General features: G+C 40.6%; 1 protein-coding gene across 1 annotated transcript in view; it reads left to right on the forward strand.

Moving 5' to 3' along the window:
* CAB39 (calcium binding protein 39) overlaps window positions 1-25,417 on the forward strand; it is a 77,454-nt gene that overhangs the window by 20,723 nt on the left and 31,314 nt on the right. The window contains exon 2 of the mRNA XM_080667733.1: window positions 12,578-12,736. Coding sequence (XP_080523859.1) covers window positions 12,623-12,736 — 114 coding nt within the window. The 5' untranslated portion in view covers window positions 12,578-12,622. The remainder of the gene's footprint in view (window positions 1-12,577; window positions 12,737-25,417) is intronic.

The raw sequence follows: 25,417 nt of genomic DNA on the forward strand, positions 1-25,417 counted from the left end.
AATAGCAGCTGGGACCTTGAAGGAGAGTGATTTTCCAGGTTTACATCTGATCCTCTAGAAATAAGTTTTAAGGTTGTAAATTTTAAAAAGAAAATTTTTTTTTCCCCAGAATACTGTATCTTCATCAAAATGACTAAAAGAAAAAAATAAAAATCATTTCATCCTTCTCAGGTGTAACTTTTTAGAACCACAGCAGTTTCTTTTTTAATCTGTCTTGCTTGACAAACAAAATATTTTCTAAAAGCTTTTTTTTGTATTTTAACTTTGTTTCAAATCTTTCATTTGTTTACAGTTCAAGTTTGAACTATGCCTTCTTTTTAAGGAGTTATCTTTTTTAAAGAGCAGAATTGGCTATTTGCTTTTCTTATTTACCAAAATGCTGGTGAGGCCATGATGTTTACCAATGATCATATGGGCTATGTTTATACAACCTGTGGCAAAGTGAGTAGTAAATATAACAAAGAAAAATGGATTTATAATTTCATCCTTGAAGATTGACAGTTTCACATTTTAAAATGTGGACACTGATTAACTTTCATATTGTTAAAATACAGTGCTAATTTGTAAAGAAATAGTTGGAGTTCATGTTTTGAAACTAATTTTAAAACTATGATCATGTAACTCTTAATTCCTTAGAATATCTGTGAGTGAATCAGTGAAGATAAAACTAAGGATGGCAGATCCATATTAATAAAAGACCTTTAAGATACCCATGGAAACCAGTTAATTAGTTATATATTACAGATGTTTCTAAATACTGCTTTGTAATATGTAACTATGATTTCAAGTCTTAAACTACATACTAAAATCTTTTTTGCCTTTTGATAATTTGAGAAGTTCAGCATTGTGTATATGATAGTTGTCATTAATAAAAGCTACTCAAATTAATTTTAAATCTGTTTTACAGACTACATGTTCCATCCTATCAGTTGGTTGTGAAATCAGCGTAGCCCTGGCCAGTGTTGCACAGTTGATTGGGTGTTATCCCATGCACTGAAGGGTCTTGAGCTCGATTCCTGGTCAGGGCATATACCCAGGTTGTAGGTTTGATCCCCGGTTGGGATGTGGAAGGCAACCGATTGATGTTTGTCTCTCACATCAATGTTTCTTTCTCCCTCTCCCTCTCTCTCTAAAATCAGTAGAAACATATCCTTAGGTGAGGATTAAACAAACAAACAAAAAAACATCAGCCAAGTGGGCTATGACTAGCATTTTTAAAGGGAGGAAAGGGAGCAGGGTACTTGGATAGAATGGCATAGAGAATAGAGAATATCAGTGTAATTTTACATAGTAAGGGTAAGTGCTGTTTGGTGATACTTTGTGGGGGGGTACTTATTTTTTATATATAAATACATGTGTGTCATGAAGTCAGAAATCTGTAAGCCATCACTGCTAGCAGTAATGCAGTTAGTGGCTTGGTGGCCCTGTGGTTGTTTAAATGACTGTATACACAATAGAGATTTGTGACAGGCTTTCACTGGATAGCTTCTGTATTTGTGCTTTTAACAGGGAGTAAAGGAAAACCTATGTAACTTGCTGATCAGATTTGTATTTGACAGGAATCTGGTAAGGAACGCTAATAGCACGCTGGACAACAGAGTCAAGATCCAAGAAAAAATTTTAATGTCATACTGTATACTGAATCTCAACCAGAAGCAATTTCTATATATATAAAAGCCTAAGTGACCAACCAGTCGCTATAATGCGCACTGACCACCAAGGGGCAGATGCTCAATGCAGGAGCTGCCCCCTGGTGGTCAGTGCACTCCCACAGGGGGAGCGCCACTCAGCCAGAAGGTGGGCTCACGGCTGGCAAGCGCAGCTGCGGCGGCAGGTGCAACAGGCCAGGATGAGTGCAAGCTGCATGGCGCCTGCTCCTCCCTGTCTACCTGCCACTTGACACACTGCTACATCCCCCGAGGGGTCCCGGATTGTGAGAGGGCGCAGGCCTGGCTGAGGGACTTCCCCCACTCCTCCTCCCGTGCACGAATCCATGCACCGGGCCTCTAGTAATAGAAATAATTGTTCAGTCCTGATGCAAATGATTCCCTGATGCAATAGTAAACAATGGGTGAAGATGTGGTTCATTAATGGAGAAGATTTAGGTCAGTTAAATTGTTCAATAGAAAGCAGCCACATAGTGTGATTATCACAACTATTAATGGAGTTTAAGACTACATTTATGAAATATAGGGATAGGTAGTCTTGGCTGGTCAGATCACATACAGAGTATAGGGACCAATTTGAAACACCACACTCTTAAAAAGAGGGATGGTGATAATCTGGAATGCCTGGAGGATAGATGAAGGGGTCCTGTGATGGAGTTAACTCCCCCAAGGTTCATTTTTAAAATCTATAACAAGACCACAACTGGATAAATTTTATAGGAATTTTGTTGCCAACTATGCTAAGTGTAGTACAGATTGAATATGAATATATGGCTCTTGCTCCTAGACAGCTCACAGGCTAGTGTGGTGCTGGTAATTTATATATTAACACATTTGATTAGACTATTCAAAAGTTCCTTCTACATCACATCTCTCACTTTCTATTTACTCCTGTCGTGAATGCCTCCGTGCTTAGGGCATGATGATATAGGTCTACCAAAAAATATTCCTACCTGATGCTCACTAAAATTGCTGCCCAGGATTGGTGGTGTGTTCTGTCAACTTCTAGACCTAGTATTTACCTCTGGCTTGGTGGGAATTCTGTCACATTACCAGTGGAATTCATTCCTAAAAGACATGTCTATAAGTTCATTTTTTAAAATATTCTCAAGTCATAGACCTATAATTATGAAAAAATGTATCAAATGTTTGACATCATACTTATTTAACATGTATTTAAGTATAGTTACCACATATAAAGAATATATTCTGCCTTCACCCAATAGCTTAATTATTTGGTAACTGGAGAAAGCTCATGAATTCATGGTATAGTGATTTTTTTTTTCTTTTCAGGGTTTATTTCATCAGTAACATTCACTCTTGCCCTAGATAAAAACAATTAGATTCTGACTTGTCTTCCATCAACTCTGTTTTTGTATGAATAACCAAAGATTTCTTCTCCACACTTTGTTTTTAAACAAGAAGCTATAAATTAATAAAGCTTTAAATCAGTGGTTCTCAACCTTTTTAATGCCGCGACCCTTTAATACAGTTCCTCATGTGGTGGTGACCCCCAACCATAAAATTATTTTCGTTGCTACTTCATAACTATAATTTTGCTACTGTTATGAATTGTAATGTAAATATCTGTGTTTTCCGACGGTCTTAGACTCTACAGCAGCGGTCCTCAACCTGTGACTCAGTGCAGGTTGGCTTACTGCAGTAATTAGAAGTACCCATTGCAGGGGAATTGCTGGAGGTGCTTGTTAATATTGCAGATTCCTTTTGAAACAGATTCCCAGGGATTGAACCAAAACTGTGTGTCTAGAGCTTACATTCTTTTAAATACTTCTACCATCTAGGCTGTAAAAGAATGTCACTGTGATTCTTGCATAGTATCCATTGTTGAACATCATTGGCCTCAGAAAGTCTGGTCAAGATACACTAATTGCAAAGCACATTCCAAAGTTTTAAATGCTCTTGAACACTTAGTTTTGTTTTTGACATAGTTGGTGAACTATGTATTTGGTAGCTTTGGTAACTAGCCAAAGATTGAGCTGCTTCTTAAAGCTATTCATGGTTTATATAATGGAGCTAAGTTATTGCATCTATTTGCTTTTAAGAAGAGCATGTATCCTGCCCTGGCCAGGTGGCTTAGTTGGTTGGAACATCATCCTGTACACCAAAAAGGTGGCAGTTTCAATTCTGGTCAGGGCACATATCTAGGTTGTGGGTTCAATCCCCTGTCAGGGCAAGTATGTCAGGGCAACTGTTCAGTGTTTCTCTCTCACATTGATGTTTCTCTCCATTCAAAAGCTGAATCAAAACTTTCAGATGCCAAAATTTAAAAAAAGTTAGGATAAGATCATCCATTTTATATGGATAGTCTAGTGCAGTGGTCGGCAAACTAATTAATCAACAGAGCCAAATATCAACAGTACAATGATTGAAATTTCTTTTGAGAGCCAAATTTTTTAAACTTCTTCTAACACCACTTCTTCAAAATAGACTTGCCCAGGCCGTGGTATTTTGTGGAAGAGCCACACTCAAGGGGCCAAAGAGCTGCATGTGGCTCGCAAGCCGCAATTTGCCATCCACAGGTCTAGTGCACCTAACACAATATCTGGCATGTTGTAGATACTCAGCATTTATTGAAATTACACACTTTCTGTGACTGCTTAATTAAGTACCTTAATAGTTCTTGTATGCAACAATCTTATTATTGTACTAGAGGCCCAGCGCATGAAATTCGTGCACAGGTAGGGTCCCTAGCCTGGCCTGCGATCAGGGTCAATCTTGCCTGGCTGCCGGCAGCCGGCCCCATCCCCCCGCTACCCACGTCCACCGCCACCCACCCCCGATTCCCTGTTCCCATCAGGCGGTAGGAGCCTGCCGGCTGCAGGGAGGGACTGAGAGGTTGGCCGGCAGGCGATCGGGGCCTGTGGGCTGGGCGCAGCTCCTGTGTTGAGCATCTGCTCCCTGGTGGTCAGTGTGCGTCATAGCCACTGGTCATTCCACCATCCGGTCAATTTGCATATTATGCTTTTTTAGATATAGACTAGAGGCCCAATGCATGAAATTCATGCAAGGGTAGGTCTTCCTTCCCACAGCTGCCAGCACCGGCTTTCCTCTGGCACCTGGGACCCGGGCTTCCCTCACAGCCCCAGCTTCGTCCAGAAGGTTGTCCGGACTAATTAGCATATTATGCTTTTATTATTATAGATGTGGGGTTTTGTTTGTTTGCAGTTTTGCATTTGACCACCAAGTTTATGAGTTAGATTTAACATATGTTAATGTCGAGGCCTATGAACTCAACTGTCTAGGAATGTGTTCTCATTCAGCAATTTTTCATTATTGTTTCTAAAATCTCATGCCCACTCCACACACACCAGAAAGTTGTCCTCTTTAGAGAGGTACTATTGATATAATTCTTGAGTTTGTGTCATATAGTGAGGGCACAGTTAGTATTTGAATGAATGTTGTGATTACTTTTCAGTATTTGTCAATATATAGGTGAATAGAGTTAGAGTTAGGAGCATGTTGCACAGGCCAAAAGCAATCAGATTGCCTAGCAGCAGTGCCTAACAGTCCTAACTCTAATGGTGTTAGGCTTTGATTTTTCAGTGGGTTTTTGAATGTTTAGCACTTTCACGGGACCCTACCCGTGCACGAATTTCATGCGCTGGGCCTCTAGTACAATAATAAGATTGTTGTATACAAGAACTATTAAGGTACTTAATTAAGCAGTCACAGAAAGTGTGTAATTTCAATAAATGCTGAGTATCTACAACATGCCAGATATTGTGTTAGGTGCACTAGACCCGTGGATGGCAAATTGCGGCTTGCGAGCCACATGGGGTGGAGCTGCTTGTACTTTTAGGAGTATTAACATAACAGAGCAGTGACTTTAACTTTTGTGTTTTCTAAAATGGAAGTGACCATTTCTAGTATCATCTGGTCTTCATCGGTTTTGGAGAAAGGAGTAGACTTCTAATACAAAAGACCGCAAATATAGAGCATAAGTAATAAAAAGGAGAATACATACCCAACTGTTAGTATCAGTTGTCTCCAAAGGCTTTGCAGGTGATTTTCACTTTCTATCTTGTTTGGTCCTTTAATGTTTGAATTTTGCATACTAACCAACATAACCATTTTTTTAAAAGCTATAAGTTTAATTCTCAGTTATGAGTGCAGATGAAGGAGTAGATAGCCTTTTATTATTCTGACCCCTAACCCAACCCCTTTCCCTGCAAGGCTATAGTTAGCAGAAGGCTATGCTTATGTGAACAAAAAGCAATGCTGCTTTTTAAAAATACACACACACACACACACACACAATTATTTTAGTGGTTAGTGAATGTGACAGTCATTGACAAATAAATTTTTCAAACATCCCCTACAGATGATATTGGCCCCATTGACAACAACCCCTGCCCAATGTGGAGAATAGTGAAGGTCTACACACTTGGTATATGTAGGGTTAGAGAGATTTAGACAATAGAGTTGACTAAAATCGTGAACTGATTATATATGGAAGAGTTAACATGTGGAGAGTCTAGTATGATGACCAAATTTTGTGATTGGATGAATAATGTATCTGTTCCCTTTGAAGGGGAACAGAAAAAGAAGCAGATTTTGGGGACGAGGTTTGAGTTCTCTGGAAGACATCTACCAGAATAAGGAGTAGCAGTTGGTAATGTAGGCTGATTGGTTGGGGCATGAAATAGATTTCAGGTTGCTGAAACCATGGGTAGATGAGATTATTACTCAGAATATAGGGTAAAAAGACAGCCAAGGGTGGAACCTTGAAGGATGTAAAGATGAGTCATTGAATTAAATGCAGAAAGAAAAGAGCATTGGAAGAGACAGGAATACAATTAGAGGAGAGCAATGCATGAAAGCTAAGAGGTGTGCAGTGCTAAATAGACATGCAAATCCCTTCCATGGAGACTTAATAAATTCTATAAATGTCTATTTTAATATAAAAGTAGAATGTTAAGTTATTCTCCACCCCTGCCCTCCCCACTCACCCCCCAAATTTTCAAGTTAAATTTGCCCTTCGAGGCTCCTTTTCTTTATTGGGATTCAAGTGTACATCACTGATTGCCATCAGGAGCATGCTTTCCTCCAGTTCGAGAGATGTGGTTTCCAAGTCCTCTTTAGAATCCTATCAGCGCCTAGCTTTCTCCCAGTTGCATTAATAATTTTGGCTCAGCCCAAGGAGTCCTGTTGAAATTTATTATTAACTAATTTTTTTTTAGCAGGACGGGGAAATTTTTTCAATTATAATATTTATTTTTGTCTATTTTCTAAATGAACTCCAGTTATGTTCAAAACACAGTTTAGGCAGTTTTAAAACACTATTAAGGAAAAAAAATTGAACATACAGAAAAGGTGAGTAGCAATAAAAGCCCATATTCTCACCATCAAGATTTAAAAATTAAGGTCTTACCATATTTGCAAATGTGGTGCTCAGGCTTACATGCAATAGGCATATTCAGGGAACAGAAGGATCTCAGTATGGGTAGACTTCTGTAATAAAGGCCAGAGGGCTGTGCTGTGAGTTGAAGATGGGCAAAGCCTAGAGGGCCCTGGCAAGGAATTTGGATTTTATTGTAAGGGCAATGAAAAGTTACTGAAGGGCATTAATCAATGGGTTTTTGCTATTTTCAGTTCCTAAAATTCCCCTAATACTTCTAATTAAATACTGATGATAAAGGAAGCAAGGGGGAAATGAGAAAGGCAGGCATATTGTTATGGTGAAAGGTGTCTTTTAGCCATCATAGCCCTTGTTTTTAACCATTGCTACCTTTAGCTTGACAATCTCCATACTCTTGGAATTCTCAGTTCAGAAATTCAGATATGTGCCTTTGTGTTTCACATCTTTCAAGGTTCCAGAGCACTTTGAATGGTACTGCTTCTGTATTGCTTGATGGTGGACAAGGCTCTTTTGAAGGCACTTCTCTACTTCTGGGAAAAAGCGGTGTGGGCTAAAGAGTCCATTAGTGGTGCCTTTGCTATTATTTGAGCATTGTTGGATAGTCATTTGGTGCTCGACAGAGGGATTAACTTCTGGTTCTTATGAGTAAAGATTGAAATTAGAAGACTAAACAAAGCAAGAGTTGAAGCACTGAAGCTCAACACTTTTTAAATTAAGTTTGTATTTGGTTCCAAGTCTTTTTGTTCCTCTTTATAATCACTAAAATCAATTAGTGATTCATGAATCTGTTCAATCATGTATTTTTTAAAAATGAAATTGAATTCAATAGAAAAAAGTCAGTTTTAGCTTTGTTGCATGCATCCACATGCACAAGTATGTAATTAAATACATTTCTTACTTGTAGATCATGATCAAAGTTTGAAAAACACTTCTGATTTACTGGCTCTATCCAGCTTTCATGATTAACGTGATTAGTTCATTGGTAGCCTTACTTTTTCATTTAGCTTTCCATTTAATTGTGTTATGGATAATACCTTTTATGTATTAAGGATGGATTGTTTTAGATAATTCATTGATTTCTCAAAATCGCACATGTGTAAAAAATAATACATGTGTATAATTGAAGGAAGGCAAATAGTTACAAAAAGGGCTTGTAAGAAAAAAATACCATTCTTCCCCCCTTTTTCCTTCTCCACTATCCAGCTCTTCGGATTGATTGTTTTTGGTATCTTTTCTCGCAACTTTAATAAGCATACTTGTATGACACATCCATGATTTCACCATATTACTCATAATATCTGCCTCAAGCTGCTTATGTTTTCTTTATTACACTCATAAATTCAGTAACAATCAATACTCAGTATCTCTATGCATATTAAGCTAACATGTTTAATAAGAGCTTTATTTCGTAAAGGATGACTCTTCTTACCCTTTTAGCAATGTTCTACCCACTTGGTCTTCACATAAGAGCCATTCATTAATTTTGAACTTTTCTATGTTGTCAATTATTTTAAAAGTTGGATCACTGAGTAGCATACATTAGTATAAGATATTTAAGCTTAATACATAGCAAACTTAGACATAAGAAACAGATTCTAAGGCAGAAGTTTTAATAAGGGGTGTTATTTCCTTGTCTTTGCCCTGCAAAATCTTTGACAGTTGAGTTGTGTAAAAATTGGTGAATTTGAGGACCTAAATGAAAGAAAGCAAAGGATTTACTTATTACACTAATAGTTTAAAATAATAACCATATAGTCCTGGCCAGGTGGCACAGTTGGTCAGAGCTTCTTTCCAATGCTCCAGGGTTGTGGGTTTAATCCCTGGTCAGGGCATATGCAGGAGGCAACCAACAACAAATCAGTGTTTCTCTCTTCCTCTCAAATCAATCAATCAATAAACAAAATAAGAACTATATCGTTCTTATTTATAAGTTTTATAATAAAATTATTTGTATAGTTTTTATTTTTTTACTTAATTTTTAACTATATTTTTAAAATAATCTTACCTGAGCCGAAACCGGTTTGGCTCAGTGGATAGAGCGTCGGCCTGCGGACTGAAGGGTCCCGGGTTCGATTCCGGTCAAGGGCATGTACCTTGGTTGCGGGCACATCCCCAGTGGGGAGTGTGCAGGAGGCAGCTGATCGATGCTTCTCTCTCATCGATGTTTCTAGCTCTCTGTCCCTCTCCCTTCCTCTCTGTAAAGTGTCAATAAAATATATTTTTAAAAAAAATAAAATAAAAAAATAAATAAATAAATAAAATAATCTTACCTGCCGAAACCGGTTTGGCTCAGTGGATAGAGCATTGGCCTGCAGACTGAGGGGTCCCGGGTTCGATTCTGGTCAAGGGCATGTACCTTGGTTGTGGGCACATCCCCAGTGGGAGGTGTGCAGGAGGCAGCTGATCGATGTTTCTCTCTCATCGATGTTTCTAGCTCTCTATCCCTCTCCCTTCCTCTCTGTAAAATATCAATAAAATATATTTTTTAAAAAAATTAATAAAATAATCTTACCTAATAAAAGAGAAACATGCAAATTAACCATCACTCCGCTACACCCACAGCCAATCAGAGTGATTATGCAAATTAACCCAACAAAGATGGAGGTTAATTTGCATATGCAGGCTTGGAGCGGAGTGAAGCCTGCTACGGTATGAGGGGAAGGGGGGCGGCGGAGGGAGCTACTGTAGTGTGCTTCAGACAGAAGTGAGGACTTGAGGCTCCAGGTGGCCACGGAGCGGGGACTTGCCGGCTGCCGGGCGAGCCGGGAGCGGGGACTTGCTGGCTCCTGGGCAGCCTGGGACCAGGGACTTGCCAGCTCCGGACAACCAGGGAGGGGGGACTTGCCGGCTCCCGGGTGGCTGGGAGTGAAGCCAGGGGAAGGAAGGCCTATTCTTGCACGAATATCGTGCAACGGGCCTCTAGTATATCATAAAGGAATATCTGAAGTGTGAGGGAATGAGAGGGAGAGGAGAAGAAGAGCGAATATGAGCATGTCATGAATAGCTTCACCACTGTGACTGGATCCTGCTGAGGAGTGACCACTTCTTGTTTCGGGTACTTTTTGCTCACTGTATTTCCTCAAAATACAGTCTTATTAGTTTATATGTTCTGCAAAACTCTTGGCTGCCTGGTGTACTAATTACAAGGAGTAGTGTGTTGTGCTTCTTATCTGTGCTCTCTTCGGCAGCTGTACTCTGTACTATGAACAGTATTTGGTATATAGTAGGACTTTTTAAAAACCCCTTTGCCCTGGAAAGTCACTTCTTCCACCATTGAGCCAGAGCTGAAAATATCTCTGTTGCATAGCACCATAACACTTCCTGCAAAATACTGTTTCATTCCCACCCTCCACCCAGCATTGACTCTGGCATCACTGCCATTCATTGTAGAGTACAACTAGAAAAGATAGTTTCGGAGAGTTGACTATGTGGACCCGCAATGTTTATGGAGAATCAACCTGCATTGCCCCTCACCCCCCTCAAAAAAAAAAAAAGTTAAGAAAAGCATGATGGAAAATAATTATCCAAGATTTGTGTTCCATGTAGGCAGATAATAAAAGAAAAATATAACAGTCCTATGGGAGTAAGTCGCCTATAATTGACCCACACTTCTTGTCATGGAAAAGATATTCAGAAGTAAATTTATGCACCTTTGAATTTTGAGAACCTATGTTTGAGGACATTTCCTTTTGGTTAATGAAGTGTGGTTTTAATTAAACAATGAAGGATTTACAAGCTGACAAAAGGTGAGCTAGATAGGTGATATTTGGGTATAGAGAGTGTTCAGATCAAACACATCCATATGTCACAAAATAACATACCTGTCCATGATTTAATTGTAAGTTTAACATTAGCATTTATTTTCATGCTTTTTCTCTCCTGAATGCTTATTTGTAAATAGATATGTAGGTCACTGTATCTCAAATGTTAGAGAAAAACATTCAAATGCTTTTTTCAAATGAAGTCTTAAACAAAGTTCAAAAGAAGTATTATAATGCTTTTCAATAGAGAAATTTTATGTTGATATGCGGGGGAGGGGGAACACAAAGTAGGGTTGAGCTCTCTGAGATTTGCCTCTCTAGTTTGATAGAGGTGGGGTAGGGGTCAGGGGCAGTTAAATATAGGAGTTTGAAACTCACAGTTTGCAAACCACTGACCTAAGTGATCTGTAAGGTTCTTCTCAAAAGTGTTATCTTTTGGTATCTTATACCAGGTTTAATGCCTATGAGTTTAACTTATTTAGTGAAAGAAATCATAACTTTTTAAAATATTTTTTTTATTGATTTCAGAGAGGAAAGGTGAGTGAGAGAGAGATAGGAACATCAGTAATGAAAGAGAATCATTGATTAGCTCCCTCCTGCACGTCCCCTACTTGGGATCGAGGCTTCAACCTGGGCATGTGCCTTGATTGGGAATTGAACTATGACCTCCTGGTTCATAGGTTGATACTCAACCACTGAGTCACTTCTGACATCTTCCCAAGTTACTTACATTGTTTGTCTTGTTAACTTTGTTTTTTCAAGGTGAGTTCTTGGAATAGTTGATGTGTCTTTTTTTTTTAATATGTATTTTTTAAATTGATTTCAGAGAGAGGGAGAGAGTTGGAAACATCAACAATGAGAGAATAATTGATTGGCTCCCTCCTGTACATCCCCCACTGGGGATCGAGCCTGCTACCGGGGGCATGTGCCCTGACCAGGAATCGAACCATGACCTTTTGGTTTATAGGTTGATGCTCAACAATTGAGCCACACCGGCCAGGCTGGTGTCTCCTTTTGCACCACGTAATATTGTGGTTGATTTGGTGGGAATGTTGTTTTCTGCTGCCCACAAATATTAAGAACTTTCAGAAGTTCATTATCTGCACGGTGTTCCCCAGTGAGTTCCTTCATAGGAGATAGTTGTATCTAGGTAGAAAGAGTACATGTTGAAACTGGCACTTAAAGGATTTGAGGGTCTGATGGGAGATTTGTTCAAGGTTCTCTCCAACTCTTATGCTGTGACTAACTGAAGATGAGGAAAAGGAGGGTGGGTGGGCTGTGGAAGTGTGTGCCCACCAGATCACTTAGGAGGAACAGCATGAACACTGGAAGAGAGGCCCCTGGAGAGACCCAGATAGTGGGCCTGTTGCTAGTGCTGTTTGTCTAAGCTCCTTACCTACACTTTGAGGCTCCTTGACTCAGTTTCTCATCTATAAAATAGAGATATCTGTTAAGGATATTTTGGATCAAAACAGACCTGAGCTGGTTTTGCCACTTAGCACTCAGCATTGGCTTGGCAGAACTAGGTGCCCTGTGAAAGATAGCCCCTACATTGTCAGCACCTGCATGTTCCTCCTCAAATGGGTGGTTGGAAGAGCAGGTGATAAAAAAGGTTTTTGAAAAGTAGAAGTGTTCTACAATTCTAAGATATATCTGTTTTATCATTTCTTGCATATACTGGTAGATTTCCCAGTTCCTACTGATTTAGAAAGTATGTCTTCTAATTGACATCACTTTCTTCTTACTTGTACCTTGTATTGTGTCCCCAGCTACAGCAGGCAGAGTGCAGCAAGGCGCCTGTTGCCGCCGCCGCCATGCCGTTCCCATTTGGGAAGTCTCACAAGTCTCCAGCAGATATCGTGAAGAACCTAAAGGAGAGCATGGCTGTGCTGGAGAAGCAAGACATTTCTGACAAAAAAGCAGAAAAGGTATGTATTTGGCATTATTTTATATTTTTAATCTTTTGATGAGGAGCAAGTGTAAGATAAATTATGAGGTGATTTAAAAAAATTAATAAATCCCAATTTGGATTTTAAAATACGACATTTGCTGCTGTTTAAACACCAGGTTTTCTCCTGCACTGCTGTCTGCCAAACATATTTTTAACTTTTTTCTTCGTTTTTTTCATTTGAGGTTTTCAAGTTTATTTAAATTGTTTTTTTCATTGTTGAAATTATTTATCTGATTCCTAAAATCAGTGTTTCTACCATTAGTCTTCCTGGGGAGTTAACCTCTTCTGGTTTTCTTTCTGTGTTCCCTGTTTCCATGATGAGTATCTCCCTCTACCCAGTCACCACAGCCCAAACCTGACTTTCATCCCGATCTTGTCTCCCTGCTCTCCTTCAAAATGTCATCTTTAGCTAGTAGTATGAACCCCTACTTCCTGAGGGGTTTATGAATTAATTCTGACTTCCAATCCTACTTAGTGAAGATCCTCATGACCTTCCTTATTTCTAAAATATTTCCCTTTCCTTAAACCTTCAGTGCAAACTCCTTGCATGGCACATAAGACTGTGTGACCTGATCTTTCTTCTCTAGGTGAATTTCAACCCCTCCCTTATTCTTGTGTTCTAGCATCTCAACTTGCTTCTGTCCATTGAAAGTAACTAAAGCACATAATCAGCTATACTGTTTTTCATGCCTTTGTCTTATTCTTTCCCATCCCACCCCCCGTCCATTTCCACCTCAGCCCTATTCATCTTTCAGAACCCTCCTATACGTTTCTTTCTTTTTCAGTTTAGTGCATGACAGATAGTATACAATGACAGATAGTATAGTTTGGTGTCACTGCTTTGAGTCTGGCTAAGGAGTCAGCACCATCAGTGCAAATGACAGTATAGTGGAAAAGGGCAAATTGTATGTTAGTTTGATGTGAAAACAGTTTTGACCCCACGAACTCCTTGAAAGGAGTCCACACTTTGAAATCTGTGATATTTAATGAAAAGAGTATGTGTGTATGTATGGTGGTGTTGGGTAGGGAGAGTGTCCTAATTTAGATGGGTTATAGGGAGGAATTCTTATTGAGGAAGTGACATCAGAGATGAATCCTATAATGATAAAGCTTAGTCTCTGATGGAGTTCATATCATCTACTTGATTAAAATCAGTGGTTTCCAACCAGGGGCAATTTTGCCCTCCAAGAGGACATTTGACAATGCTTAGAAACATTGTTGGTTATAACCCAATGGGAAGCTGCTACTGGCATCTAGTTAGTACAGGCCAGAGATGCTGCTAAACATGAGACTCCTCTTCCACCCCCAAGAATTATATGGCCCAAAATGTCAGGAACTCCTGCTCTATACCTAATCACAAATAGACATTTCTGCTATTATAATAAGGCAAAGAAAAATAGTTGAATTTTTAAAAAATAAAATTTATTTCAAAAGAATGGGGGAACTCTGAAGCGCTATCCATGCAAAATCTACTTATTCTGAAATAGATTAAGAATAGGGAGAAAAACCCTGAAATTTCTGATTCACTTTCTTATCAAGATTCAAAAGGAAGTAGCAACTAAATCAAATGGTGATGAGGGGAAACTGAAACCTGAAAATAATCCTAAATAATAAAAGCCTAACATGCAAATTGTCCCTCGACTGGGAGTTTGACGGGTAGTTCAACCACTCGCTATGACATGTGCTGACCACTAGGGGGCAGCGTGGAACATGCTGGCAGCGGGTGGCAGTGGAGGTATTGCCGGTCCGATGGGTCCCGATGAGAGTGGGACAACAGTGGGATGGTGGAGCAGGGGAGTGGGCGGTGCCAGGCCAAGGCAGGTGTGAGCGGGGGCCCAATCGCCTTACTGATTGCCCTGCAGACGGCAACCAGCAGTCAGTAGGCCCTGATCAGGGCCGGGCCCTGGGCTGCAATGGGGAACTGGGGGTGGGTGGCGGCAACCAACCTCCTGAGATGCCCAGACAGGGGGCTGTGACCTCTCGCCGGCTACCTGGGGGCAGGGGTGACAGGGACAGAGGTGTGGTGAGAATGCGGGGTGTCCGCTGAGCTCACTCCCACTCCCCCTGCTACCCTCCCCCAGGACGCCAGGGCTCGTGCACTCAGGTGCCAAGCACCCACGCGGAGCCTGCTCCTCACTCGTGTGGCCTTTTCCCAGTAAGCCAGGCCACAGCCGCTGGGACTGCAGGGGCTCCCCGCGGGTTTGCGCAGGAGCCAGTCTGCGAGGCTGGCCAGGAGAGAGCGCGCTGCCTGCCCAGCTTCAGTGTGGTGCCTCTGGGTGGCCCAGAGGCCCACGCTGCGCCCCAGCCTGTGGTGTCCACCCGTGCTCACCGCATCTCCACATGGGGACTCGGGCGCTATGACTCAGGCAGAGGGGGAAGCATGGGACCCAGGGGCCCAGGTGCTGCCCAGGGCCCAGAGGTCACCTGGGACCTGCCCTTCCACACCAGACACTCGTGCTTTGATCACCGGCCAGACCTAGGAACCACACTTGTGCACGAATTTTGTGCACTGGGCCTCTAGTGGAAAAATAAAAAATCTAATCACTAAATTAAAAACCATGAAAAGCACTTTGACATCATACAAAAGACTGAAAAGTTAAAGGTCATTCCATTAAAACAAGAGTTTGCTATGACTTGTTATTTAGCTTTGTCTGGAAATTCTATCCAAAGCATAAAGAAATGGTTTAGAAATAAAAAACACAGTTATTACAAAGAGAGAGGAAAATTACTATACAAAACATGAGAATCAATGCAAAAATGAGAGTTCATTAGAGCAGCTAAATAAATAGAAAAATCATAGCTTTCTTAAATACCAATCAGAACTATCTAGAAATTATTTTTTTAAGCATTTCATTTATGATAGCAACAAAAATGTATAAGATGTCTGAGAATACTTTCATCAGGAAGTATGCAAGAACCCATATGAAAAAAATTGTAAAACCTTATTCAGAGGCACAATAGAATACTTGGTCTGTGTTACTAAACGGAATATAGTTAATATGCCATTTCTTCTCAGATTAATCTTTAATCATTCAAATCACAGGATCTTTTTGTAACTTGACAAAAAATGATTCTGAAGTTATGGAAGAATAAATACAATAGCTCAAAGTTATGGCAGAATCTAAGAAATAGGAATTCTACTTTGTTTTAAAGTAAAACACATACTTTATACATCCATTCTTCATCTTCTCCTAATGGTTAATGAAATTCCATCCTTCTAGTTGTTCAGGCCACAGTTTTGAGTCATCTGTGACTCTTTCACACTTCCCAAGTCCAGTTATGAGCAAATCCATCCACTTTATCTGGGAGGAAAAATAAAAAAGCCAGAATCTAACCACTTCTCCCCATTTCCTAGTTACCAGCCTGGTCTGAAATGTCCTTATCTCTGTTCTGGATTACTGCATTGACCTCTTATAATTGGTTGGTCTTTTAAAACATAAATCAAATGATATTTTCTTCAGGGTAAAAGTCAAAGTCCTTACAAGGGCTCAAACTAAGTTCTACAAGGCAAATCCTGTCTAGGCCTGTCTTTGTAAAGGCTCATGAGCTAGAAATGGTTTTAACAACTTTAGAGGGTTGGTTTAAAAAGCAAAGAAGAATAATACAAACTTATGTGGCCTGCAAAGCTTAAAATATTTACTGTCTGCCCTTTTACAGAAAAATAAATGCCGACCCTTGGCCCATGGCCTCAATGATTCCTTCTCTTAGTACTCCCCCTACATTGGCTTCCTTTCCTCACACACACTAGTCACATTTTTGTCTTTAGGTTTTTGCATTTGACAATTCCCTTTGCCTAGAATGTTCCTCCCCAGCTTACTCCCTTACTGCTTGATCCAACAACCTCCTGTGTAAAATGCAGCCTTGCCCTCTGACATTCCTGCTCCCACTGATCTTGCTCTGTTTACCTATGTAGCACTTAACATTTTTAATGTACTTAATGGTGTTTGTTTAATATATCTTCCCCCTGTTAGAATATAAGCCTTCCAAAGACAGGGCTCAATAACTATTTGTATTTATTGAAAATGGAATACAAAGCAGAATTAACATGAAACATTGTCACTTTAGGATTCTTCTGATTTCTTAATTTCTACTGAATAGGATAAAACAGGTATTGGAATATTGTAATGACTTATATGTTGAGTTTATGGCTAGTAAGAGGATATCATAGCCAGGTATGTTCTGAATTTTATGATGCTAGCCAAGTATCACATTCCCTTTCAGTGCTACTATCCACAGAAGCAGTGAGATAAATTACCCTTCTCAAGAGGTCTATCCTGTTCGTCCTAGTAGCTTTCAGTTTTGTGTTCATTAATTAACTCCCTCTATACTTCAGGATGCTCAGAGGACAGGACTTTTTTTTTTTTTTTTTTTTTTTTTTTGGTTGCATGATTAATTACACCCAGTGGATTTGATCACTGGATTACCCTGAGCTTCCAGTGATCTGTTGCAGGATACCATCCTGAAAAAGCTAGAGACAGATGGCTTCACTAGAGATTTCTACCAAACATGTAAGAAATCACACAATTTCTACACAGACTTATCCAGAAAATTTTTATGTTTTTACTTCATGAGGCCAAGATTATATTAATACCAAAACCAAAGACATTACAAGAAAACTAAACTAGCATCTCTCATGAACATAGATGCAAAAAGCTAGAAAATTGAATCTAACAGTAGGATAATACATCATGACCAAGTGGAATTTATTTCCAGAATGTAGGGCTAGTTTAACATTGAAAAATGAGTCAATGCAATTTATTGTGTTGACAGATTACATCAGTAGACAGGGCGAAAATAAAAAACCACAGCCTTCATTTTTTATAAAAACTTAGCAAACTAGGAATAGAAGAGAACTTTCTCACCCTAATATAAAGTGCATCCACAGAAACACTACAAGTAGCATTGCACATAATGGTGAAAGGCTGAATTGCTTATCTCCAAGATCAAGGATAAGATAGGAATGTCCACTTTCACCACTCCTACTCACCTGTGTACTTGGCGGTTCTAGCCTGTGCAGTCAAACAAGAACGAGAAATAAATGGCATGGAAAGAAATTAAAAAAAACAGTCTTTATTTGTGGATGACATGATCATTTACATAGAAAAGCTAAAGGAATCTATTAAAGCTCATAGAACTAATGGGTGCATTTACTAAGGTTACAGGATCAATATATAAAGAACAATCATATTTCTATATAATAGTGAAAAACCCAAAAATGAAATAAGAAAAACACATTTGGAATAGCATCAAAAAATATGAAACACTTAAGGAATAATCTGACAAAAGAAGTGAAAGACTTGTACACTGAAAACTGAAATATCACTAGAGATGAAAGACCTAAAAAGTGGGAGATAATACCTTGTTTATGGATTTGAAGACTGAATATTGTTAAAATGTCAATTCTTTCTACATTGATTTATAGATTTATTGAAATCCCAGCACACTTTTTATAGAAATTGACAAGTTGCTTCTAAAATTTGTATGAAAATGCAGAACTAGAATAATCAAAACAACTTGGGGTGGGGGGAGGGACCAAGTTGTAGGGCTCACACCATCTAATTGCAAGAAATATAAAAGTACAGTAATCAAAAGTGTGTGGTATAGACTTAAAGACAGACGTATAGATCAGTGTAACACAATATAAAATCCAGAATAAGCCCACATATATATGGGAAGTTTTTGACAAAGGTGCAAATGCAATTTAATGGAGAAAGAATAGTTGTTTTTACAATTAGTGCTGAACCAATTTGATAGCCACATATGGAAAAAAAAACAAAAAACAATGGGTCCCATACCTCATGCCGTACATAAAAATTAACTCAAAATGGATCACACAACTAAATGTTAAACCTAAAATTATAAAGCTTCTGAAAGAAAACAGGAGAAAATCTTTATGGCCTTGGGTTAGGCAAAGGATATTTAGACATGACCAAAGCATCCTATCTAATAAAAGAGTAATATGCAAATTGACCATACCTCCGCTACACCCAACAGCCAATCAGGAGGGAATATGCAAATAAACCCAACCAAGATGGCTGCAGCCACAGAGAGCAGGAGGGAGGCTTGGGTTTCCCTGTCAATGGAGGAAGCCAAGCTTTCCGCCTGCCCTTGCCGGCCCAGCCCTCGATTCAATGCTACAAAGTTTCAATTATAGAAGATAAATAAATCCCAACAGAAATGGCAGCAGCCACAGAGCTGGAGAGAGCAGGAGGCTGGGGTTGCCCCTGGCAATGGAGGAAGCCAAGCAGGGGAAGGCAGTTAGGGGCAAACAGGCTGGCAGGGGAGCAGTTAGGCATCAATCAGGCTGGCAGGGGAGTGATCAGGCTGGCAGGCAGAAGCGGTTAGGGGCATTCAGGAAGGCAAGCAGGCGAGCAGTTGGGAGCCAGCAGTCCTGGGTTGTGAGAGGGATCCCAGATTGGAGAGGGTGCAGGCTGGGCTGAAGAACACACACACACACACACACACACACACACACACACACACACACACACACACACACCGTGCACGAATTTCAGGCACCGGGCCTCTAGTCCTATCTAATAAAAGAGTAGTATGCAAATTGACCATACCTCTGCTACACCCACAGGCCACGCCCACCAGCCAGTCAGCAGCGAATATGCAAATAAACCAAATGGTGGCTGTGGCCACAGAGAGCAGGAGGGAGGCTGGGGTTGCCCCCGGCGATGGAGGAAGCCAAGCTTTCTGCACACCCTGGCCTGCCTTGGCCTCTGCTTAAGGCTACATAGTTTCAATTATAGAAGATAAATAAATCCCAACAGAAATGGCTGCAACCACAGAGGGAGTAGAAGGCTTGGCTCCGCTCCAGGCTACAAAGTTTCAATTGTAGAAGATAAATAAATCCCAGATACCAGGGCCTCCGCTTGGGTCGCTGTGGGGTGTGGCCAGTCTGCAAACCACCACAGGCCCCTCACCCAGGCCGCCCCACACCCCAAGGGAACCCCCACCCTGATCTGGGACACCCTTCAGGGCAAACCAGCTGGCCCCCACCCGTGCACCAGATCTCTATCCTATCTAATAAAGAATAATATGCAGATTGACCATCACTCCAACACACAAGATGGCTGCCCCCATGTGGTCAAAGATCCTGCCCCCATGTGGACACAAGATGGCCACCACAAGATGGCCAGCAGGGGAGGGCAGTTGGAAGGGACCAGGCCTGCAAGGGAGGGCAGTTGTGGGCGATCAGGCCAGCAGGCGAGGGCAGTTGGGAGGGACCAGGCCTGCAAGAGAGGGCAGTTGGGGGCGATCAAGCCTGCAGGGGAGGGCAGTTAGGGGTGACCAGGCCGACAGAGGAGGGAAGTTGGGGGTGAGCGGGCCTACAGGGAAGAGCAGTTGGGGGCGACCTAGGCCTGCAGGGGAGAGCAGTTGGGGGGTACCAGGCCTGCAGGGGAGGGCAATTGGGGTGTACCAGGCCTGCAGGGGAGGGCAGTTAGGGGTGACCAGGCCTGCAGGGGAGGGCAGTTAGGGGCAAACAGGCTGGTAGGGGAGCAGTTAGGCATCAATCAGGCTGGCAGGGGAGTGGTTAGGGGGTGATCAGGCTGGCAGGTAGAAGCGGTTAGGGGCAATCAGGAAGGCAGGCAGGTGAGCAGTTGGGAGCCAGCAGTCCTGGATTGTGAGAGGGATGTCTGACTGCCCGATCCCAATGGGCAGTCGGACATCCCTTGAGGGGTCCCAGATTGGAGAGGGTGCAGGCTGGGCTGAGGGACACCCTCCCGCCCCGTGCACGAATTTTGTGCATCGGGCCTCTAGTCTATTATATAAAAAGCCTCTAGTCGTCGTGCCATCACTTCTTAATGACCAATCATCAGGAGGCTGTGTGGGCAGGATGGCGGGGCTGTGCGGGTGGGCAGGGACTTGACTCTGGAGGATTTGACCAGAGATGCGGGAGGGTTTCTGGTTTCTGGGTCCCACCGAGCTGCGGGACTCTGGATCCTGGGTCTCGCGCGATTTCGCACGATAGGCCCTTAGTACTCTATAAAAGAAAAAATTAATGAATTGGAATTCATTGACACTAAAACCTTATGCTCTTCAAAAGACGTTGTTAAAAGAATAAAAAAGATAAACCACAAAGAGAATATCTTTGCAAAGTATTTATCTGATAAAAGGTTGCATCCAGAATATTTTTTTTAATATAGTTTATTGATTTTTTACAGAGAGGAAGGGAGAGGGATAGAGAGTTAGAAACATCGATGAGAGATAAACATCGATCAGGTGCCTCCTGCACACCTCCTACTGGGGATGTGCCCGCAACCAAGGTACATGCCCTTGACCGGAATCGAACCTGGGACCCTTGAGTCTGTAGGCCGACGCTCTATCCACTGAGCCAAACCAGACAGGGCACATCCAGAATATTTAAAGACCTTTCAAAACGTAAGAAAACAAATGATCCAGTAAAAAGTAGGCAAGAAATTTGAATATACACTTCATCAAAGAAGATATACAGATTTCAGATAAGCCCTTGAAAAGATATTAATCATCAGGGAATTTCATAGAAAAGACATGAGTTATCACTACACACCAATAGGATACTTAAAATTGAAAATACTTGTTATACCAATATTGGTGATTATGCAGAACAACTGGAACTGCTGATGGAAACATAAGATGATATAACCACTTTGGAAAAATAGTTTGGCAGTTTCTTAAAAATCTAAACTTACATCTAGCCATTTTAAGAAATATGTATCCATACAAAGACTTATACATAAATATTCATAGCAACTTTAATTGTAATTTAAAGTCCCAAAAAGGAAGGAGCCCAGGTGTGTAAATAAACCAATTGGGATACACTGATAGTATGGAACACTACTCAGCAATGAAATAGAATAAACTATTGCTATTCACAATAGCATGAATGAATCTCAAATAATTAAATACTTAGTGAAAGAAGCCAAATTCTAAAGAGTATATAATGTATGATTCCATTTATACAAAACTGTATGGAAACCATAATGACAGAAAATACATCAGTAGTTGCTTTGGGTTTGACAGAGATGTGGAGGGTTAGAGTGGGGTTGATGGAGTAAGTGGACTACAGAAGAATCTTGGTGGTGATGGATATGTAAATAAGTCCCAACTTATCAAAGTGTACTCTTTAAATATGTGTGGTTTGTTGCATGTCAATTGTAACTCAGTAAAGAGTAAGAAGACTACCCATGTACCAACTGAGATCATGATAGCTTGGAAAGCACAGATGTTGGCCCTGTGAATAGGTCATGTAATAAAGCCCCCAGAAAGGCGATTGAAAGCCTAGGTTGATACAGAAAAAATACACTACTTAAATTCAGAGTGAACAGCTTCTCTGTGTAGACAAGTCCATACTTGAGGGTGAAGAGAAACTGGAGTGGGTTGAGAGGGACGTGACCAGGCTGATTCAGAAATTCAGAAGTCTACCATGAGAAATTGTTGAAAGAACTGGAGATGTGAACTACAGAAGAATAAAATTTGAGTCTTAGAGCTCTTAGTAAAATGTTTTTAGGGGACCATCTAATAGGAGGAAAGGGAAGGTGGCAGATGGTGGTAGGAGGTAGAATTAAGACCTGTGAGTGGAAGTAAAGCAGGGAGTCTAGTTTCATCTTGATATTAGGAAAAATAATAGGTGGGTGTTGACTTCCTTGGTAAATAGCAAGTTTCCTGTCTCTGGATATGTCTTGGTGTGGACTAGGTCACCACTCAGGTCTTGCAGAAAGAATTGAAACTTGCATGGTTGTTCTATCCTTACATTGATACACTATATTTTGCAAGGTGCCTTCATAGAGAATAGTCCTCCATCTTATTTTGAGGTAGAATAGTTTCCTGTTGTTATTCTTATAATCTACATGAAGGAAGCTTTTGTTTCCTAGGTAACCCATCATATTAGAATCAGAGATGTTATTCACTCCAGACTCTGCCAAACCTATAGTAAAGTAATGCCTATTTCTGCTTTATTCATTATATCTATGGGCATCTTCTCATTTCCTGTGATGTTATAGACAAATGATAAATACAACATTTGAGTGTTTATTCCTTTACTTGTAATATGTTGGTGTACTAGTTCTTGTTTTATATGGTATACAGTTGCCATATTAAGAATTGTGTATAAGTCCTAGCCAGTTTGGTTCAGTGGATAGAGCGTCGGCCTGTGGACTGAAGAGCCATGGGTTCAGTTCTGATCAAGAGCACATGCCCAGGCTTTGGGCTCAATCCCCAGTAGAGGGTGTGCAAGAGGTAGCCAATCAATGATTCTCTCTATCATTGATATTTCTATCTCTTTCTCCCTCTCCCTTCCTCTCTGAAATCAATAAAAATATATATATTTTTTAAAAAGAATTGTGTATAATACAAATAGATTAGTCCCTTAGGAACTATGCCACACCTTTTTGAAATAATTTGAAAACTACTTTTCTTATACCTTTGGAAAAAAATGGTTTCTCTTACCATTTTTATTTTTAGATATTTGGGGCATGAGGTGGAATTTGTTCTTTCATTGCTGACAGCCACACAGGTCTGGTGTACGAAGTGGCTATTTATACACTCTTTGCCCACTGCATGCTATATAAAGAAGGTATGGCTGCCTCGCTCAGCACACACTTGGTTCCCTTCATCACTGTGAATGTGTGTGTTCACAATATTGAATAGCTGTATTCACTCATTTCAGGAGAGGAGTAAGTTTGCTGGCATACTTAAGAGGGGGAAGGGAGGAGTCTTTTCATAGGGTGGCCATTTAACAGTGACTCATGGTTACTAAACTTGTTTAGAGTAATCTTTAACACCAGAAGGTTATTAATAGGTTTTTCTTAGTCCATGATCTTTCAGCTTAGAAGAATACTCAGACTTTTTTTCCACAGAGAGTCGTGTGTGCCTGCACGTGTGTGTGGGACTTCTTTTTGAAAGTTAATACAGGAATTATAATGATGGGAGAATTGCTCTCATCTCAAATATTTGGCACCAACAATATTTCTCAGGTTACTTTTAGATTCCATCTCACATTCTTCATCTTAATTTACTTTGATTTAAGAACTTCCTTTTTTCACTGAGGTCATCTAATAGTTTTTTGAGGATGAACTGATACTAGGCATTACATATAGATTGGTATATATATTCAGAGTGCTCTTGTTTAAATTGATTCTTTTGCTAAAGAGTAGGTATGAAGAAATAAAATAACAAATGATTTAAACCTTCCCCATCCCCCCAAAAAATCTGGGTTCTTTGAGGCATTTCTCAGTAATAACTACTTACATGTATGTAAATTATATTAAATTTGATTATATAAAATAATGGTGAACAGAAACATGGAATTTTTTTCCTAAATAGGTTATTTAAAAATTGTTTCTAAAAACGACTTTATACACAGTGATTCCCATCTCAGTTATGGGAATTTTATTATGCTGAGTTGCATGTGTACATTATATAGCAAGATAGTCTTTTGCAAAAAGTGACAATGCAAGTAATCTTTTTTGTTAAAGATTCCAAACTTGATTGAATCCACAGAAATTTTAGTGCCCCCATATATTGGGGCAGATAGATGGGCACAAGGATCAAAATTTTTTCCCTGTTCTTAAGGAGTTTATAATCTAGGAGAGGAAATAAGTATGAGGTACCAATAATTTTGTGGGAATCAAAAGGATGAAGCAGTCCGTACCTCTTCACAGATAGCATTAAGTTTAAAGTGACATTTGAACTGGGTTTTAAGGTGTTTGGCAGGCAAAGAATGAGAGGGAACGGAATGTGAGACAGCATAAAGTCTGGCATGTTCAGAAGAACAGGGACAAGTTCATGGTGACTTTATAGAGGTAACAAGATATAAATGAAGGGTGGAAAGTGAGGCTAAAATGTAGGTTGTGGTAGACTGAAAAGAGCCTTGCATACAGCCTAAAGGTATACTTAGAGAGCTGAAGAAATCTTCTGTTTTACTTTCTTCTAAGACTTTATTTTTAAGTAATTATTCATTCATAGGAAGTTGCACAAAAGTACACAGGGAGATACTGTCTACCTTTTACCCTGTTTACCTCAATGGTAACATCTCACATAACTATACAATATTAAGACCAGGAAATTGACATTGGAACAGCCCACAGGCCTTATTTACATTTCACCAGTTTTATAAATATACTAGTGGCCCGGTGCATGGATTCGTGAACATTAAAAGGAAATGAATTAAAAGGTGGCTGGTGGAGTGAGACTGGGTGAGATGAGCCGGACATGCCCTGGAGCCAACCTCCCAGGGTCCCTCCCCGCCTGGCCACACCTGGGGCAGCGCTGTGGCTCGAAGGGCATCTGTAGAGTGAGTGGGAGTCCCTCCGGCAGGTGGGGTTCCTCAGTCAGGCCTGTCAGGATTGGACCAAAACCAGCTCTCCAACATCCCTGAGGGGTCCCAGGGTGCAAGAGGGCACTGCAAAGTTGCTGTCGTACAGGGTGTGGAACGCAAATGCAGGTGTGCACTAAACCAGATTCGGGGCCAACAGTGCCCCAGCAACAACATAACCCATAGCCAAAGGTGGAATTGTGTGGCCCCACGAAGAAGTGGGCTCCCTCCTCTCTGGTTCCAGGGTGCGTCACCTGAGAACTGCTGCTACCAAGTCACCTCAGTCTGCAGCTCCTGCATTGAGCATCTGCCCCCTGGTGGTCAGTGTGCATCATACCTACCAGATGGTCACTT

The sequence above is a fragment of the Plecotus auritus genome (genome assembly GCF_963455305.1).
Source record: "Plecotus auritus genome assembly, chromosome: 5".
Taxonomy (NCBI): domain Eukaryota; kingdom Metazoa; phylum Chordata; class Mammalia; order Chiroptera; family Vespertilionidae; genus Plecotus; species Plecotus auritus.